Source organism: Amblyraja radiata, chromosome 38 (genome assembly GCF_010909765.2).
Source record: "Amblyraja radiata isolate CabotCenter1 chromosome 38, sAmbRad1.1.pri, whole genome shotgun sequence".
NCBI lineage: Eukaryota > Metazoa > Chordata > Chondrichthyes > Rajiformes > Rajidae > Amblyraja > Amblyraja radiata.
Window position 1 is genome coordinate 8,288,324 of NC_045993.1, and position 20,370 is coordinate 8,308,693.

Consider the following 20,370-nt stretch of genomic DNA (forward strand, 5'->3'; position numbering starts at 1 on the left):
CCTTATCCTAAAGCTGTGACCCCTTGTCCTGGACTTCCCCAACATCGGGAGCAATCTTCCTGCATCTAGCCTGTCCAACCCCTTAAGAATTTTGTAAGTTTCTATAAGATCCCCTCTCAATCTCCTAAATTCTAGAAAGTATAAACCAAGTCTATCCAGTCTTTCTTCATATGAAAGTCCTGACATCCCAGGAATCAGTCTGGTGAACCTTCTCTGCACTCCCTCTATGGCAATAATGTCCTTCCTCAGATTTGGAGACCAAAACTGTACGCAATACTCCAGGTGTGGTCTCACAAAGACCCTGTACAACTGCAGTAGAACCTCCCTGCTCCTATACTCAAATCCTTTTGCTATGAAAGCTAACATACCATTCGCTTTCTTCACTGCCTGCTGCACCTGCATGCCCACTTTCAATGACTGGTGTACCATGACACCCAGGTCTCGCTGCATCTCCCCTTTTCCTAGGCGGCCACCATTTAGATAATAGTCTGCTTTCCTGTTTTTGCCACCAAAATGGATAACCTCACATTTATCCACATTATACTGCATCTGCCAAACATTTGCCCACTCACCCGTCCTATCCAAGTCACCTTGCAGTCTCCTAGCATCCTCCTCACAGCTAACACTGTCCCCCAGCTTAGTGTCATCCGCAAACTTGGAGATATTGCCTTCAATTCCCACGGTGATGCAGTGGTAGAGTTTCTGCCTCACAAAACCAGAGAGCCCAGTTCGATCCTGACTACATGTTTCTCCAGATCCATCAGAGTGCAGTTAACTCCCATCAGATGTGGTCCACGCCATCCACATAGTTCAAGGGTATTTAAGGATGGGCCTTGCCAAAGATGCCCACTCCCTATGCCTTTTCCCGATGATTCCATGTGCAATATTCTGACCACGTTTTGGATGATTCACCACGTTCACTGCACCATTAAATAGAAGCCATCGGGGCAGCACGGTGAAGCAGTGGTAGAGTTTCTGCCTCACAAAACCAGAGACCACGGTTCGATCCTGACTACGGCTGCTGTCTGCGCCGAGTTTGTACGTTTTCCCTGTGACCGCGTGGGTTTTCTCCGGGCGCTCCGGTTTCCTCCCACATCCCAAAGGCGTGCGGGTTTGTAGATTAATTGGCTTCTGTAACTTGCCCCGAGTGTGTAGGATAGAACTGGTGTGCTGGGCGATCGCTGGTCGGCGTGGACTCGGTGGGCCGAAGAGCCTGTTTCCACGCTGTATCTCCAAACTAATCTAAACTAAAAGAAAGACTGATGTGATGGTGATTTGCGGAGAGCATTTGAGAGGTGAGATTCAACCCTTGTGGCATCAATAATTTAGACCAATGAATAAAGAAAATGATTCATCAAGTGCAGCTCCCTGACTTGGCAGTGCTTGACATAACACAATGGAGTTGTTGATCGGCCTTAGGCCCCACAGCTGGTAGAGTTGCTGCCTCACAGCACCAGAGACCAGCGTTCGATCCTGACTACGGGAGCTGTCTGTACAGAGTTTGTACATTCTCTCCATGACCTGTGTGGGTTTTCTCCAGGAGCTCCGGTTCCCAGGAGCTGGGTGGGCCGAAGGGCCTGTTTTACGCTATATCTCTAAACTAAACTAAAGCTGGGCTCAATTCTGACCTCGGGTGCTGTCCATGTGGAGTTTGCATGTTTTCCCTGTGACCGCATGGGTTTCCTTCGGATGGTCCAGTTTCCTCCCACATCCCAAAGATCAGCGGGTTTGTAGGTTAATTGGCTTCTCAAAAATTGTCCCTAGTTTGTGCAGGGAGTGGATGCAAAAGTGGGATAGCATAGAACTAGTGTGAATGGGTGATCGATGGCCAGTGTGGGCCAAAGGGCCTGTTTCCACGCTGTATTTCTAAACCTGGTGCCACGCTGTATTTCAAGAAAGAGTTAGATCTAGCTCTTAGGCCTAAGGGAATCATGGGGTACGGGGAAAAAGCCGGAACGGGGTACTGATTTTGGATGATCAGCCGCGATTGCTGAATCTCACCTTAAACCCATGTCTCCTGGTTCTCAACTTGATTTGTTTTGAAGTGCACATATATTCTCCTCAGTAATCTGAATTTTTGGATAGCTACTAGCTTCAGTAACAATTCCATCGGTTCCAGAATTTAACATGTGCTCAAGTAATTTCAGGCAAGATTTATTAATAGTGAATCAAAAACCATTGGAGGGTTATGAGAGACTCCTCCAGAGATTTACTAATGGACTGACTTGTTCAATATTAAAAGCACCTACATGAATTCTCCAATTCCAACCACTCTCTACACCTAAAAGAATGATCTTCAAGCATGTCCTCCAGACTTTACCAAATGTTTTTGCAGGCAATTACTTATTTAACCCGTGTTCAAAAAGGAACTGCAGATGCTGGAATATCGAAGGTACACAAAATTGCTGGGGAAACTCAGCGGGTGCAGCAGCATCTATGGAGTGAAGGAAATAGGCGACGTTTTGGGCCGAAACCCTTCTTCAGACTGGAGTTACTTATTTAACCCTTTTGTTTCCCTTTCCCCTGACGCTGAAGAAGGGTCCAAAAGGGAACTGCAGATGCTGGAATATCGAAGGTACACAAAATTGCTGGAGGAACTCAGCGGGTGCAGCAGCATCTATGGAGCGAAGGAAATAGGCGACGTTTCGGGCCGAAACCCTTCTTCAGACTGATGGGGGGTGGGGAAAGAAAGAAGGAAAAAGGGGAAGAGGAGGAGCCCGAGGGCGGGCGGATGGGTGGGTGGGAGGAGACAGCTAGAGGGTGAAGGAAGGGGAGGGGACAGCACAGGCTAGCCAAATTGGGGGAATTCAATGTTGATGCCATAGGGGCGCAAGGACCCCAGACGGAATATGAGGTGCTGTTCCTCCAATTTCCGCTGTTGCTCACTCTGGCAATGGAGGAGACCCAGGACAGAGAGGTCGGATTGGGAATGGGAGGGGGAGTTGAAGTGCTGAGCCACCGGGAGGTCATGTAGGTTAAGGCGGACCGAGCGGAGGTGTTCGGCGAAACGGTCGCCCAACCTACGCTTGGTCTCACCGATGTAAATTAGCTGACATCTAGAGCAGCGGATGCAGTAGATGAGGTTGGAGGAGATACAGGTGAACCTTTGTCGCACCTGGAACGACTGCTTGGGACCTTGAATGGAGTCGAGGGGGGAGGTGAAGGGACAGGTGTTGCATTTCTTGCGGTTGCAACGGAAAGTGCCCGGGGAGGGGGTGGTGCGGGAGGGAAGGGAAGAATTGACGAGGGAGTTGCGGAGGGAGCGGTCTTTGCGGAAGGCAGACATGGGGGGAGATGGGAAGATGTGGCGAGTGGTGGGGTCACGTTGGAGGTGGCGGAAATGGCGGAGGATTATGTGTTGTATTTGCCGGCTGGTGGGGTGAAAGGTGAGGACCAGAGGGACTCTGCCCTTGTTGCGTGTGCGGGGATGGGGAGAGAGAGCAGTGTTGCGGGGTATGGATGAGACCCTGGTGTGAGCCTCATCTATGGTGGCGGAGGGGAATCCCCGTTCCCTGAAGAACGAGGACATTTCCGATGCCCTGGTATGAAATGTCTCATCCTGGGAACAGATGCGGCGTAGGCGGAGGAATTGGGAGTAAGGGATGGAGTCTTTACAGGGGGCAGGGTGGGAAGACGTGTAGTCCAGATAGCCATGTGAGTCAGTGGGTTTATAATGTATGTCGGTCAGGAGTCTGTCCCCTGCGATGGAGATGGTGAGGTCAAGGAATGGTAGGGAAGTGTCGGAAATCGTCCAGGTGTATTGGAGTGCCGGATGGAAGTTGGTGGTGAAGTGGATGAAGTCAGTCAGTTGTGTGTGGGTGCAGGAGGTGGCACCAAAGCAGTCGTCAATGAAGGGTCTCTACTCGAAACGTCACCCATTCCTTCACTCCAGAGATGCTGCCTGTACCGCTGAGTTACTCCAGCATTTTGTGTCTCTCTATGGTTTAGTTTAGTTTAGAGATACAGCGCGGAAACAGGCCCGACGAGTCCGCGCCGACCAGCGACCCCCGCACGCTAACACTATCCTACACACGCAAGGGACAATTTACAATTATACCAAGTCAATGAACCTACAAACCTGCACGTCTTTGGAGTGTGGGAGGATAACCAGAGATCCCGGAGAAAACACACGCAGGTCACGGGGAGAACGTACAAACTCCATGCAGGAAAGCACCCATGGGCAGAATCGAACCTGGGTCTCTGGCGCTGTGAGGCAGCAACTCTACGGCTGTGCCACCGTGCCGCCCTGAGACCGAAATTCAAATCTGAACTGATCTCATCAGTCTATACATGATCCATTTCCCTCGTTCCCCTGTGCTTCCATTTGCCTGTCTAAAAGCCTCTTAAAACACCACTATCGTATCTGCCTCCACCACCACCCCTGGCAACTAGATCCATGGACTCCGCATAAAAAATTCTCCATTAAACTTTTCTCCTCTCATCTTATAGCGATGCCCTCTAGCGTTGAACTGTAATTTTCTTCAAGAGCCTCAACACCACCTCCTTCTCAATCTCAATATGTCCAAATCTCACCATGGTCACTTGACACCTCTGAGTTTAAAGTTAGAATTTTTAGAGATACAGTGTGGAAGCAGGCCCTCTGACCCACCGAGTCCGTGCCGACCAGCGATCACCCGCTCACAGTCTGAAGAAGGGTTTCGGCCCGAAACGTTGCCTATTTCCTTTGCTCCATAGATGCTGCTGCACCCGCTGAGTTTCTCCAGCATTTTTGTCCACCCGTTCACTCTCGTTCTACAAACATGCCGGGCCAGTTTGAGACGTTCTCCCTGTGAGTGCCTGGGTTTCCTCTGGGTGCTCCGGTTTCCTCCCACACCCCAAAGACAAGTAGGTTTGTAAGTTAGGTACACAAAATTGCTGGGGAAACTCAGCGGGTGCAGCAGCATCTATGGAGCGAAGAAAATAGGCGACGTTTCGGGCCGAAACCTTGTAAGTTAATAGGTCCCTGTAAAAACTGCCCCCCCCCATTTTGCACCAACGGAAGTACAAAAAAAATATTATAAAGACAACCTAATAATATATAATAATAGACGTATTTGGAAACAAATAGTTAAGACTCTACACTTGGATAATCTCTCATTTAGATTACCAATTATGAATAATCCATCGTTTAAACCTGCTATATTAGATGGGGGGTTTAAACAATGGGATGATTTAGGAATTACAAGGATAGAACACCTGTATAGAAAAGGAAAATTTCTTTTATTCCAGGAGTTACAAGATATTTATGGATTGTCTCCACAACATTTGTTTAGGTATTTACAAATTAGAGATTATATTAAATCCAATACACAAGATTATAAAAATAAAGAAGCAGGATTGTTAGACGAACTGTTTAATTTATATCCAAATACAGAAAAATTAATAGCCTATATATATAACATCATTTTGGATAAGGAGAATCCAATAACGGAAGTATATCGTCAAGCATGGGAAAATGAAATGGGATTGGCTATAACAAAAGAAAACTGGGAAGAAAGTCTACAACGAATACACCGGTGTTCATTAAACGCCAGACATATACTGATACAATTTAAAGTATTATATAGGTTACATTATTCGAAAACTAAATTAAATAGTATTTTTCCGAATCTCTCCGCTATTTGTGATAAGTGCAAGAAAGCAGAGGCAAATTTAATACATAGTTTCGTTACATGTCCTAAATTGAATTATTACTGGACAGAAATTTTTAAAGTTATTTCTGAAGTCATCAAAGTTAAATTGGACCCTAACCCAAAGCTAATAATATTTGGAATTCCGGATTTACATCTATCACTTACAGTAAATCAAAGAAATTTCTTTGATTACTGTTTGATAATTGGGAAAAAAATCATATTGAAATTTTGGAAGGGAACATTATCCCCCACAACCAAAATGTGGGCAACAGAGATGATGGAGACGTTACATCTGGAAAGAATTAGATTTGTCCTATTGGACAAGTATAATTCTTTTGAACAGATATGGTCTCCATATATACAGTATTTAGAGAAGTAGCTGTTCTTGGCAACACAGCTCGGCGTGCACCCTGCGGGATTTGGTGAGAATAATTCATTTTTATATTGGAATTAACATATATGCCTTTATTGATACTATCACTTGTAGTAGTGTTATTAATAATACATATTTTTTTTTTTTTTCGTTTCTCTTTTCTTTCTTATATATAATCAAATTATTATTTAATCACTCTCTTAATGATTTATAACTGTTCTATTCTTTCTCTATCATTATTTCTAAAAAAATAGTAGATAAGTATTACTAGTGTTTTACTTAATGCAAATTGAATTAATTTGATATAAAGTTGTTTGAAGCATTGTAATTGATTACCTTTAATAAAAAAATATATTAAAATAAAAAAAAAACTGCCCCCAGCTATGTAGAGAGTGAATGGAAAACATTGGGATAACAATTGTGAACGGATAATGGATAGCATGAACTCGGTGGGCTGAAGGGCCTGTTTCCATGCTGCTTCTCTAAACTAAACTACTTCCATAGGTTTATCCAGCCGGAGACAAACTTTGCCATGCCCCTGTCCCACTTAGGAAACCTGAACAGAAACCTCTGGAGACTTTGCGCCCCACCCAAGGTTTCCGTGCGGTTCCCGGAGGTTGCAGGTGGTTGCCGGAGGTTGCAGGTAGTGGAAGCAAGTAGGGAGACTGACAAAAACCTCCAGGAACCGCACGGAAACCTTGGGTGGGGCACAAAGTCTCCAGAGGTTTCCGTTCAGGTTTCCTAAGTGGGACAGGGGCATTTAGTTACTCATGTTCTGGAGAAGCTCGAACAGTTTTTACAATTCTCATTAGCTTACTCTTCTCATTTAATTACTCCTAAAATTTATTCAGCGTTTTATTTGTTTGCCCTGGTCTGCTGGGGAAAGTGTTCCAAATTCTCACAACCCTGAGAGAAAATATTTAACTCTGCGTCTTATAATGGTGACCACCTAAACAGTGACTCCGTAATTCTCACGGTGAAGCAACAATTGGCTTCATCGAAGGTAGACAAAAATGCTGGAGAAACTCAGCGGTTGCGGCAGCATCTATGGAGCGAAGGAAATAGGCAACGTTTCGGGCCGAAACCCTTCTTCAGACCGATGTAGGGTGGGGGGGGGGGGGGGGGGGGGGGGGGGGGGGCGGGGGAAGAAGAAAGGAAGAGGAGGAGCCAGAGGGCTGAGGGAGAGCTGAGAAGGGGAGGAGACAATAAGGGCTACCGGAAATTGGAGGTCAATTTTCATGCCACTGGGGTGCAGACTGCCCAAGCGAAATATGAGGTGCTGCTCCTCCAATTTCCGGTGGTGCTCACTTTGATCTTTATCGATGCTACCTGACCCACTGAGTTAGTTTAGTCTATTATTGTCAGGTGTACCGAGGTACAGTGTTAAGCTTTTTGTTGCGTGCTATCCAGTCAGCGAAAAGAATACTCGTGGTTACAATCGAGCCGTCCACAGTGTACAGATACAGGATAAAGGGAATCATCTTTAGTGAAAGGTAAAGTTCAATAAAGTCCGATTACAGATAGTCCAAGGGTCTCGAATGAGGTAGATGGGAGGTCAGTTGGGAAGAAACTGGCCCTTACTCCAGCATTTTGTATCTTTTCTCGTAAACCAACATCTTCAGTTCCTTAGGTACACAAAATTGCTGGAGAAACTCAGCGGGTGCAGCAGCATCTATGGAGCGAAGGAAATAGGCGACGTTTCGGGCCGAAACCCTTCTTCAGACTTCTTCGGCCCGAAACGTCGCCTATTTCCTTCGCTCCATAGATGCTGCTGCACCCGCTGAGTTTCTCCAGCAATTTTGTGTACCTTCGATCTTCCAGCATCTGCGGTTCCTTCTTGAACATCTTCAGTTCCTTGTTTCTATCTCTTCACACCTTGTCAGACCACTTTAGGATCTCATCTATTTCAATCTAGTCCCCTTTCGCTCTTCTTAGCGAGTGGCATAGTCCAATCAGTCCTCATAAGACCATCATCTCATTCTGGATATTGGTGTATGGAACCTTCTCTGAACAGGTTCCAGCGCCTTAAGGGCCCGTCCCACTTTCCCGAGTCCTCTGCCGAGTTGAAAGGACCGTAAAAAAAAAAATCAAGATTTTTGTGATCTACGAACTCCTCCTCCCGACTATCTTTTAACTCGTGGACTGTTTTGACATGCTGGAAAAAAGTCCCGACTTACCTGATGCCCCGAGTACCTGAGGCTGGCATAACGAGCCGCAACGATATATCTACGGACTCCTACTGCCTCCGACGGACTCGCTACGGACATTCTCCGAGTTTGAATCAAGTGGAAAAATTTGTGAGTAACTCGGGAAATTGGGACAGGCCCTTTAGCATCCTTCCTTGGGAAAGGGAAATAAATGGAGAGGAACCTACGGAAACCCATGGTTAGGGAGATAAACACAGAATGCTGGAGTGACTCAGCGGCTCAGGCAGCTTCTCTGGAGAAAAGGAATAGGTAACGTTTTGGGTTGGAACCCTTCTTCAGACTGGATAGGAAAGGTTTAAAGCAGGGGTTCCCAACCATTTTCGTCCCGTTTACCCACGGCAACTTTAATAGCACATAACAATGTTACTTTGCTTATTTATGAATGACTAATGATGAACAGATACCAGATACCGATACACCAGAACCAAACACAGTCAGTCAATGAGAGAAAATATGTACAAATCCAGAATCAACACATTTACTCCTTAGTTAGGCAAAATGTACCTCCTGGGGGTCAATTTGCCCCAGCTTGGTTTAGAGGGATATGGGGCAGGTGGGTCTAGTGTAGATGGGGCACCTTGGTTGTCATGGGCAAGCTGGGCCGAAGGGCCTGTTTCCATGCTGTATGCTCTATGACTCTAAATATACTGTACTACACACAACTGTCACATTGGGACGACAGATGGCACAATGGGCTAAGTGTTCGGCTGGCAACCAGAAGGTAGCCAGTTCGAATCCCGCTTGGAGTGCATACTGTCGTTGTGTCCTTGGGCAAGACACTTCACCCACCTTTGCCTGTGTGTGAATGTGTGTGAGTGATTGGTGGTGGTCGGAGGGGCCGTAGGCGCAGATTGGCAGCCACGCTTCCGTCAGTCTGCCCCAGGGCAGCTGTGGCTACAGAAGTAGCTTACCACCACCGAGTGTGACTGAGAAGTGAATGAATAATGCGATGTAAAGCGCCTTGAGTATTAGAAAGGCGCTATATAAATCCCATCCATTATTATTATTATTATTATTATTATTATTATTATCGTACCACAACTAGAGAGCAGTCCAGAGCTATACTTAAGAGGGAGTTAGATGTGGTCCTTGTGGCTAAAGGGATCAGGGGGTATGGAGAGAAGGCAGGTACAGGATACTGAGTTGGATGATCAGCCATGATCATATTGAATGGCGGTGCAGGCTCGAAGGGCCGAATGGCCTACTCCTGCACCTATTTTCTATGTTTCTATGTTTCTACTATCTACCTCATTGGTGATACTCGGACTATCTTTGAACGGCTTTATCTTGCACTAAATGTTATTCCATTATCATGTATCTGTACTTTGTAAATGGCTCAATTGTAATCATAAATTGTCTTTCCGCTGACTGGTTAGCACGCAATAAAAGCTTTCCACTGTACCTCGGTACACGTGACTATAAACTAAACTGAGCTGAGCTGCACATGTGGGCCTGCCAGTGCTGACGTTTGCGTAGTTCTAAACATCATCCAATTATGCCACTGCACAACTGAAACGATAGTGTTTCTCTTGTACGCCTCGCTAGACCTGAATCAGACTCACTGTTGTCATATCCACCGTGCCCTTTTCAAGATCTTCACGAATTAGTAAGTAATTGTTTTAATTACCGGCTCCCTAAAGCACAGAGGAGCTGCCGTCTGTCGACACTGATGGGCTGCAGTGTGCATCAGGCAGGCAGGCAGGAAGTGGGCTGTACAATCTCTTCGGCCCTGTCACCGCACACGTGAGGCAGCTCAAGTGAATAGTCTCCTGTCGTCGAGCTGACATTAATGATGAGTCCTCTGTGGCTTGCGGTTAATCTGAAATGCCCCGAGGCCTACTGGCGTGTTAACCAACGCTAAAGAGAGAGGAAAAGGATTATTCTTAAGGTAGACACAAATGTATATACTCCAAAGACAGACCACAAAACGCTGGAGTAACTCAGCGGGACAGGCAGAGTCTCAGGATAGAAGGAGTGGGTGACATTTTCGGCTCGAGACCCTCCTTCAGACCCGAACTAAAACGTCACCCATTCCTTCTCTCCAGAGGTGCTGCCTGTCCCGCTGAGTTACTTCAGCATTCTGTGTCTATCTTCGGTGTAAACCAGCATCTGCAGTTCCTGTCTACATACAGTCTATACTCCAAATGCAAACACATCAACTGTAGCATAACGTCCAAATGTCTATACTCTGTAAAAGATACACACAAAGTGCTGGAGTAACTCAGCGGGTCAGAGTGATACAGTGTGGAAACAGGCCCTTCAGCCCAACGTGCCCACAATGACCAACATGTCCCATCTACAGGTACACAAAATTGCTGGGGAAACTCAGCGGGTGCAGCAGCATCTATGGAGCGAAGGAAATAGGCGACGTTTCGGGCCGAAACCCTTCTTCAGACTGATGGGGGGTGGGGGGGGGGAGAAAGAAGGAAAAGGGGAGGAGGAGGAGGAGCCCGAGGGCGGGCGGGGGGGAGGGTGGGAGGAGACAGCTAGACGGTTAAGGAAGGGGAGGAGACAGCAAGGGCTAGCAAAATTGGGAGAATTCAATGTTAATGCCATACGGACGCAAGGTCCCCAGACGGAATATGAGGTGCTGTTCCTCCAATTTCCGCTGTTGCTCACTCTGGCAATGGAGGAGACCCAGGACAGAGAGGTCGGATTGGGAATGGGAGGGGGAGTTGAAGTGCTGAGCCACCGGGAGTTCAGGTAGGTTATTGCGGACTGAGCGGAGGTGTTCGGCGAAACGATCGCCCAACCTACGCTTGGTCTCCCCGATGTAAATCAGCTGACATCTAGAGCAGCGGATGCAGTAGATGAGGTTGGAGGAGATACAGGTGAACCTTTGTCGCACCTGGAACGACTGCTTGGGTCCTTGAATGGAGTCGAGGGGGGAGGTGAAGGGACAGGTGTTGCATTTCTTGTCCCATCTACACTTGTCCCACCTGCCTGCATGTGGTCCATATCCCTCTAAACCAGTCCTATCCATTTACCTGTCTTAATGTTTCGTAAACGTTCCTGCCCCAACTACCTCCTCTGACATTTCTCGTTACATACACCTACCATTCTTTGTGTGAGAAAGTTACCCCTCAGGTTCCTATTAAACAGAAGTAATAATGGAAGTTGATGCAAACCTCTCGAATCTTTTCCAAGGCTTGTCTCTAACTATTTTGGGCCACATCAACATTATTTGACTGTCTTATCCAGCCCAATGCGGCCCAGTACTAAAGCTCCTAACTGATAAAAATGTCATCGACTTGGAGTGTCACACTTGCTTATCCTTCCACAGATGCTGTGGTCTGTGGTCTGTGGTCTGTGGTCTGCTACACATTTGGAGCACTTCCTTTTCATAACTGGACAGTGGAAATTGACGTAATTCCAGCTTCCCAGCTTGTTGGGATTCCTGCCCAGTACGAGGGGGACGTCTCCCATTCTATAGATGAGCTGTGACCATCCCGGAACTCTTGTCCAAGATTACCCCCATCCCTGCTCTCCACACAAGAGATGGTATGGAATTGATCAGGGCAATCAAGTCGTAGAAACATAGAACTGCAGGTACCAACTATATCAGAGACCCGGCTTTTTCCCTGTCGGGACTCCGGTGTCGTTGGGCCTAACATTGTGGAGCCGGCAGCAGCCTCCGGCCAGAACTAACCTGAGGGCTCCAGTCACGGAGCCTGCGGACTTGCCATCGCGGAGCTGGCCTACCGGAACGTGGAGAGCTGTGGTGGCGCGCGGCTGCGACCCGACTTCGGAGCTTCGGAGGCTCCAGCCACAGGCCCGGTGGACGGTAACATCGGGAGCTCGCGGGTCCCTGGTGGGAGACCGCTTTTCGGATCTCCCGCAACGGCAACTTCTCCCGCCGGGATCGCGGGGGTTTAAAGGACTCGGAGCGGGGCCTAACATCGCCCGGCGCGGCTTAAACTGCCGCGGGACTTACAATCGCCCACCGGGGGCTTTAACATCGGAGCCCCGTTCGCCTCGACGCTGCTGTTGGATTGCTGGACCACGGGAGAAGAACAAAGGGAAGAGATAAGACTTTTGCCTTCCATCACAGTGAGGAGGTGTTGGAGATTCACTGTGATGGATGTTTGTGTAAATTGTGTTAAGTGTGGGTCTTGGTTTTTTTGTAATGTTAAGACTGTAGAAAATGCAATTTCGTTCAAACCAAGCTGTTTGCATGACAATAAAAGGCATTCTATTCTAGACACAATGTGCCGGAGTAACTCAGCAGGTCAGGTAGCATCTCTGGAGAATGTGTAGGAAGGAACTGCAGATGCTAGTTTACACCAAAGATAGACACAAAATGACGGCTCAGCGGGTTAGGCAGCATCGCTGGAGAGTAGGAATAGGTGACGTTTCGAGACCCTTCTTCAGACTGAGAGTCAGGGGAGAGGGAAACTAGAGGTATGAAAAGGTACAGATCGAATCAGAGCCGGCACCGTTGACCAAGGAGAGGTGGAGCCCACAAAGGTCCATTGTTGGCTGTGGAAGAGGTGAAAATGAAGGAATACGACCAGCAAAACTGGCAGGAGGCCGAAGGTGGGGGAGGGACAGAGAGAGAGGGAATGCAAAGTTTACATGAAATGAGAGAAATCAATATTCATACCGCTGGGGTGTAAGCTGCCCAAGCGAAATATGAAGTGCTGTTCCTCCAATTTGCGCTGGGCCTCACTCTGACAGTGGTGGAGGCCCAGGACAAAATGGTCGCTATGGGAACGGGAAGGGGAGTTAATATGTAGGAAGGAACTGCAGATGCTGGTTTAAACCAAAGAGCTGGAGTAACTCGGCGGGTCATGCCATCATCTCTGGAGAAAAGGAATAGGTGAAGTTTAGGTTGTTTGGCAACCGGGAGATTGCGTAGGCCAAGGTGAACTGTTCAGCGAAACGATCTTCCAGTCTGCGCTTGGATCTCTGGAGAACGTGGATAGGTGACGTTCCGGGTAGGAATCCCTCATCAGACTGGCCCGACCACCAGCACGTGTCCCAATCCAATCCCTGGGATGATTGTAAAGGTACAAAAATAACACAGCCGCCATCTTGCCAGTCAGTGAATCAGACCAGGGTTTCCTCCTTAATCTTCACCTCGGGGATAATACGACAATAATCACACCATTAACAATGTCCTTTACACTTTACAGCTCTTCAAAGGCAAGTTTTACTACTGCCAGGGCCAGGACACTCGCAATGTCACCAACAGGTCAGACTGTTTGTTGGCCAACTACAAGTGGATCCATCACAAGTACAACTTTGACAACCTTGGACAGGTACAGAATTCACAATTGGTGCCTCTCCTCCAGTCTATTATTTCAAGTCAATGCATGGAAAATAGCAGCATATCCAGTAAATACTGGTTACTGGGCAGTAACGGGCTGAACACTTAATGTGTGGGAAGGAACTGCAGATGCTGGTTTAAACCATTTATACTATTCTTATAACAAACGTAAAGCATTTTGGCCAACGAGAGTTGTTTTATAAATGTGCTATAAAAATAAATGTAACTTAACTTGATAGATACAAAATGCTGGAGTAACTCAGAGGGACAGGCGGTATCTCTGGAGAGAAGGAATAGGTGACGTTTTGGGTCGAGACCCTTCTTCAGACTGTTCAGTTCTGGGCACCATGTGGTTGTAGGAAAGATGTTGTCAAGCTGGAAAGGGTACAGAGAAGATATACAAGGATGTTGCCAGGGCTAGAGGGTCTGAGTTATAGGGAGAGGTTGAGTAGGCTGGGGCGCTAATCCTTGGAGTGCAGGAGGATGAGGGGTGATCTTATTGAGGTGTATAAAATCATGAAAGGAATAGATCGGGTAGATGCACAGAATTCCTTGCCCAGAGTAGGGGAATCGAGGACCAGAGCACATAGGTTTAAGGTGAAGGGGAAAAGATTTAATAGGAATCTGATGGGTAATGTTTTCACACAAAGGGTGGTGGGTGTATGGAACAAGCTGCCAGAGGAGGTAGTTGAGGCTGGGACTATCCCTGCATTTAACAAACAGTTAGACAGGTACATGGATAGGACAGGTTTGGAGGGATATGGACCAAATGCGGGCAGGTGGGACTAGTGTAGCTGGGACAAGTTGGGCCGAAGGACCTGTTTCCACACTGTATCACTCAATGACTAATGGGTGGTGTGCGTGGAAGTATTGATCAATGGATGCAATATCAGTAAATACTGATAACTGGGCCAATACTCAAACATTTTATTTTCTATGTTCTCAATCTCTAGCTGCTCCGATTCACTCTTTGACCAGATAACCTTCTTCATAACTTATCTCTGTAGTCACCCTTGTTTTACCCTTTCACACGTTGCTGCCTTCCCCACCTGCAACATTCTAAGCTTCTTTTGTTTCCAAGAGTCAAGAGAGTTTATTGTCATGTGTCCCAGGTAGGACAATGAAATTCTTGCTTTGCTTCAGCACAGCAGAACATTTAATAATAATAATAATAAATTTTATTTAATGGGCGCCTTTCAGACATCTCAAGGACACCTTACATAGTAATCGGAATAAAAACATATAATCGGAATATAACAAGTAATAAAGACATCACAGAGACACAAATTAAAAACAGAATTCAATCCAAAAACAGAAAATCAAAAACACAGTGTGAAGAGGGAGCAGTGGCAGCCAAAGCGCGCCAGCGTCCACTCTCCCTTCACGGCAGCCATCTTGGACACAGACCTACAGGACTACAATTAGACAAAAAAAAAAAAAAATCATCCCCCCACAGTGGATAGCACTGTGGAGGAAGGCACAATGTCCAGTCCCCACCCCATGTTCACCCCAAAGTCAGGCCTATTGAGGCCACCGCAATTGCCTCTACGGAGGCCCGATGTCCCTGGCCGTTCTCACCGGGTGGTCTTGCCCCGGCGTCGGGAGAGTCCTTTCGGCGGCTGGGCCACCTGGAACGGCCGCTTCCCGGTTGGAGCCCGCGGCTGCCGAAGCCGACAAGGCCGCGCCGGTTTGGAGCTCCCAGGCTCCCGATGAATAAGTCGGCTCCGCACCGCCGCACTGCCGCCTCTCCGCACGCCGCCTCTCCGCTCCGCAGACCCGCAGCCCGGAGATGTTGCTCTCGGCGGTCCAGCTCGCCAGAGCTCCAACGCGTCGCTCCAGCGCGGCGACCCAGGCAAGGCATCGCCCGCTCCACTCCGCTCCGCTCCAGCGCTCCAACGCTGTGCCGCCGCCGAGGCCGAGGTGCTGGGCGGTCCCCGCCAGGAAACGGCGCTCCAAGCCCGCAGGTAGGCCACGAGGACGGGTCGACGGGCAGCCCGGAGAAAAGGCTGCCACACCGACCAGGTAGGGACCTAGAAATAAAGTTACACCTACCCCCCACATTAAAAGACCATATCCCCTACAAACAAAAGAACAGGACGCACTAAAAACTATTAAAAAAACGAATTTAAAACGGACGGCTGCTGGCTAGCAACCGTTCACCAAGATGGCTCCTCCTCCATAAATTTAGGCATAAACACAGTTCAGATCAGATCAGTGTGACCATATACCTCAGATCAGTGTGACCATATACCCCAGATCAGTGTGACCATATACCCCAGATCAGTGTGACCATATACCATAGAATATATATATATATATATACACACATAAATAAACAGATAAAGTGCAACAGGCTGTTATAGTTCTGAGTTTCTTTGAAGTTGTGTTTAATAGTCTTATGGCTGTGTGGAAGACGCTGTTCCTGAACCTGGATGTTGCAGATTTCAGGCTCCTGTACCTTCTACCTGATGGCAGCGGGGAGATGAGAGCGGTGGAGGGTCAGAGCGGTGAGGGCTTGAATCGGGCACGGGGCTTGTTCTAGCGGAGACCCAGGACCGTTGGAGACAGCGGTGGAGGGTCAGAGCGGTGAGGGCTTGAATCGGGCACGGGGCTTGTTCTCGCGGAGACCCAGGACCGTTGGAGACAGCGGTGGAGGGTCGGAGCTTACCAAATCCCGTAACGTTCCACACTCCATAGGGAGGGTTTCTGGGGAAGCCGCTGATTGGTGGGAGCAGACTAGAGGAAGCAGCTGATTGGGTGCAACCTCAGGTTAGCATTTCTGCTTTTTGGTTAAAGGTACAGTGATTTAGTAAGGGTACAGTGAGCTAAGGGAGGCTAGGGAAGCGGAAAATCAAAATGTGACAGGAGGATCCAGAATGTGTGAAGATAAAGCTCTAGATGTAAAAGGGGCAAAAACGGAAAGGAAGGGTAGTAAAAATCATCTGAAAGTGCTTTATCTAAATGCGCTGTACACGGTATTAGTGAGACCACATTTGGAATACTGTGTACAGTTCTGGGGGTCCATACTTAAGAAAGGATGTACTAGCCCTGGAGGCAGTGCAGCGAAGGTTTACAAGATTAATTCCTGCAATGAGGGGATTGACATATGAGGAAAGGTTAGGTAAGCTGGGACTCTACTCTTTGGAGTTTAGAAGAATGAGAGGCGATCTCATTAAAACGTATAAGATCGTGGGGGCCTTGATCGGGTGGATGCACCGAGGATGTTCCCAATGATCGGGGAGGCTAGAACTAGGGGACATAGTTACAGAGTGAGGGGGGGCTCTTTTAAAACTGAGATGAGGAAGAACTTCTTCACCCAGAGGGTGGTTAGTTTGTGGAATTCACTGCCCCAGGGAGCAGTGGAAGCAGAAACGTTAAATTTATTTAAGTCAAAAATAGATGGTTTTTTAGCTGCCAAGGGGATAAGGGGCTACGGGGAGAGGGCAGGGATATGGACCTAGGTATGGTTAGTATAGTAGACCTGAGTGATCTCCTGGACAAGTGTCGATCGCCTGGATTGGGGTCGGAGAGGAATTTCCCGGATTTTTTTCCCGAATTGGACCTGGGTTTTTATCCGGTTTTTTGCCTCCCCCAGGAGATCACGCGGTTCTTGGGGTGGAGAGGGGTGATAGCGGTATAGAGGGGAGGGTAGTGTCTTGTGTTCTGTGTCTTGTGTCTACTGTTTGTGGGTAAGTGTGTCTGTTTAGTGTTCAGCCATGAGTGAATGGCGGTGCGGGCTCGACGGACCTGATGGTCTACTCTCGCACCTACTTTCTATGATTCTATGATTCTATGAGTGTGTGGCCAGGATGGTGTGGGTCCTTGATGATGCCGGCAGCCCAGTTCTGATGAAGGGTCTTTGACCAGAAATGTCAAGCCTGTACCCCTTCCCATATTTTGATCATTGGACTGCAGTAGGCGGTATACTGGTGTGTATTGATCACAATGGGTGGTATATTGGTGAATATTGATTACTATGATTTGCATATCTGTGTATATTGATTACAATGGTTGTGCATTGGTGTACATTGATCACAATAGGAGGTATATCAGTGATTATTGATCACTATGGGTGGATAATTGGTGTATCTTGATCACCATGGATGGTATATTCATGTATATTGATCACCATGAGTGGTATATTAGTGATTATTGATCATAATAGGTGGTATATCAATTTATTGATTGCAATTGGTGGTATCAACCCATAGTGATCAATATACACTGATATACAACCAATAGTGATCAATATACACTGATATACAACCAGTAGTGATCAATATACACTGATATACAACCCATAGTGTTCAATATACACTGATATACAACCAATAGTGATCAATATACACTGATATACAACCCATAGTGATCAATATACACTGATATACAACCAATAGTGATCAATATACACTGATATACAACCCATAGTGATCAATATACACTGATATACAACCCATAGTGATCAATATACACTGATATACAACCAATAGTGATCAATATACACTGATATACAACCCATAGTGATCAATATACACTGATATACAACCAATAGTGATCAATATACACTGATATACAACCCATAGTGATCAATACACACTGATATACAACCCATAGTGATCAATATACACTGATATACAACCCATAGTGATCAATATACACTGATATACCTCTTAATGTGATTAACGTGAAGTTATATAAACAATATATATGAAGAATATGAACTCTTTAGTAAGAGTGGATGTCAGGTGCAAGGGGCCTAGTTAGCAGGCCAGACGTTACTCCAGGCAGTGCTGTGATCGTCTGATGCTTTCAAGCTTGTAGCAGTCCTTTTCTCATTTTGAAAGCAGTGTCTGTGTCTCCCTACAACAGGCTCTGATGTCTCTCTTTGTGCTCGCTTCGAAAGATGGCTGGGTCAACATCATGTACCACGGGCTGGACGCCGTGTCCATCGATCAGCAGGTAACGGGAGAAAGGAATGGTTAAAATCAAGGCAGCTCTTTAGCCGCGGAGGACATCGCCGCTTGTAAAACAGCAGCTTTACCCCAATGATTACATTGGGTTGGATTTATAATGCATTTATATTGGATCCAGCTTACAGCGATGGTTCAGGGTGGCGCAGCGGTAGAGTTGCCGCGCTTACAGCGCCGGAGACCCGAAACGTCACCCATTCCTTCTCTCCAGAGATGCTGCCTTTCCTGCAGGCTAAAGGCCCTGTCCCACTTTCCAGAGTTACTCACGAACTCTCCCGAGTTTTCCCCTTGATTCGAACTCGGGGAATTTCGGGGAATGTCGGTAGCGAGTCCGTAGGAGTCCGTAGATGTTTCGTAGAGGCTTGTAACACCAGCCGTAGGAACTCGGGGCTTCAGGTAAGTCGGAAGGTTTTTTCAACATGTTGAAAATTATCCACGAGTTAAAAAAATAGCCCCGAGTACCTACGAACGGCTATTACCGTAATTCTCCGCGTTCGAATCAAGGGGAAAACTCTGGAGAGTTCGGGAGTAACTCGGGAAACTGGGACAGGGCCTTTACTCCAGCTTTTTGTGTCTATCTGTAAGATAGATCTAGTGCACGGACTGATCGCTGATCGGCGCGGATGCGGAGTGCGAACGGGCCTGTTTCCACGCTATATGTCGAAACTAAACTAAACTAAGATTTACATTGGATCCAGAGTCTGAAGAAGGGTTTCGGCCTGAAACGTCGCCTATTTCCTTCGCTCCATAGATGCTGCTGCACCCGCTGAGTTTCCCCAGCAATTTTGTGTACCTAAGATTTACACATTGTCATTTTTTAAATTTTATGTTTGCATCGTATTATTTGGCACATGTGTAGATGATGTGGCATCACGTTGCAAAAAAATCGCAATGCATATGAATTTCTGGGACTATTTCCCCCCCACCCCAGTAACATGAGGCGGGGGGGGGGGGGGGGGGGGGGAGTTCATTAGGGCTTTCATCACCTGCCTCTGTGTCTCCCCCTGTTCTTCGATGTTAAATGTTAGTCAAATCTCTGCAAAGTGCCTCATGGCACCTATAGATTTAGTTTATGTGTATGAAGGAACTGCAGATGCTGGTTTAAATCAAAGAAAGACACAAAATGCTGGAGTAACTCAGCAGGACAGGCAGCATCTCTGGAGAGAAGGAATGGGTGATGTTTCGTGTCGAGACCCTTCTTCAGACTATAGTTTTTTGTTTAGTTTAGTTTAGAGATAGAAACATAGAAAATAGGTGCAGGAGGAGGGCATTCGGCCCTTCGAGCCAGCAGCGCGGAAACAGGCCCTTCTGCCCACCGAGACCTTGCCGACCAGCGATCCTCGCACACTAACACTATCCTACGCACACTATTAACAATTGACAATTTTACCAAGCCAATGAACCTGCAGACCTGCATGTCTTTGGAGTGTGGGAGGAAACCGGAGCTCCCGGAGAAAAACCACACAGCTCGCAAGGAGAACGTACAAACTCCGTACAGACAGCGCCTGTAGTCAAGATCGAACCCAGGTCTCCTGCGCTGTGAGGCAGCAACTCTACCGCTGCGCCACCATGCCAATCCCTGTTGTAGTCATTAACAAAAGTCTGTTGCAATATAATTGCAAAGTGCCGATTACAATTATTAATAGTTGAATCCAAAATATTTCACCATCTTAAGTGATTTATTTCAATATCAGTAACAGCTCCAGCCGTTCTCTTATTGCTCTGATTGGATTCCTATATACCAGTGACATTGCAGGTCCTTCCGTAGAATAGAAGGATTCTCATAACAGATGGATAAGACATAAGGTTATAAAACTAATTAAGCTGTAAAATAGATCTTGCAAATGGGCTGAAAGATTTAACTCAGTTTATGCCTGAGATGAGCAAGTTGGGCTGCAGCCAGGTCTGTAGATGCTCA

General features: G+C 47.1%; 1 protein-coding gene across 1 annotated transcript in view; it reads left to right on the forward strand.

Annotated features, from left to right (window-relative positions):
• cacna1i (calcium voltage-gated channel subunit alpha1 I) overlaps nt 1-20,370 on the forward strand; it is a 252,978-nt gene that overhangs the window by 203,649 nt on the left and 28,959 nt on the right. The window contains exons 20-21 of the mRNA XM_033013140.1: nt 13,349-13,474; nt 18,352-18,460. Of these exons, the coding sequence (XP_032869031.1) occupies nt 13,349-13,474; nt 18,352-18,460 (235 nt within the window). The remainder of the gene's footprint in view (nt 1-13,348; nt 13,475-18,351; nt 18,461-20,370) is intronic.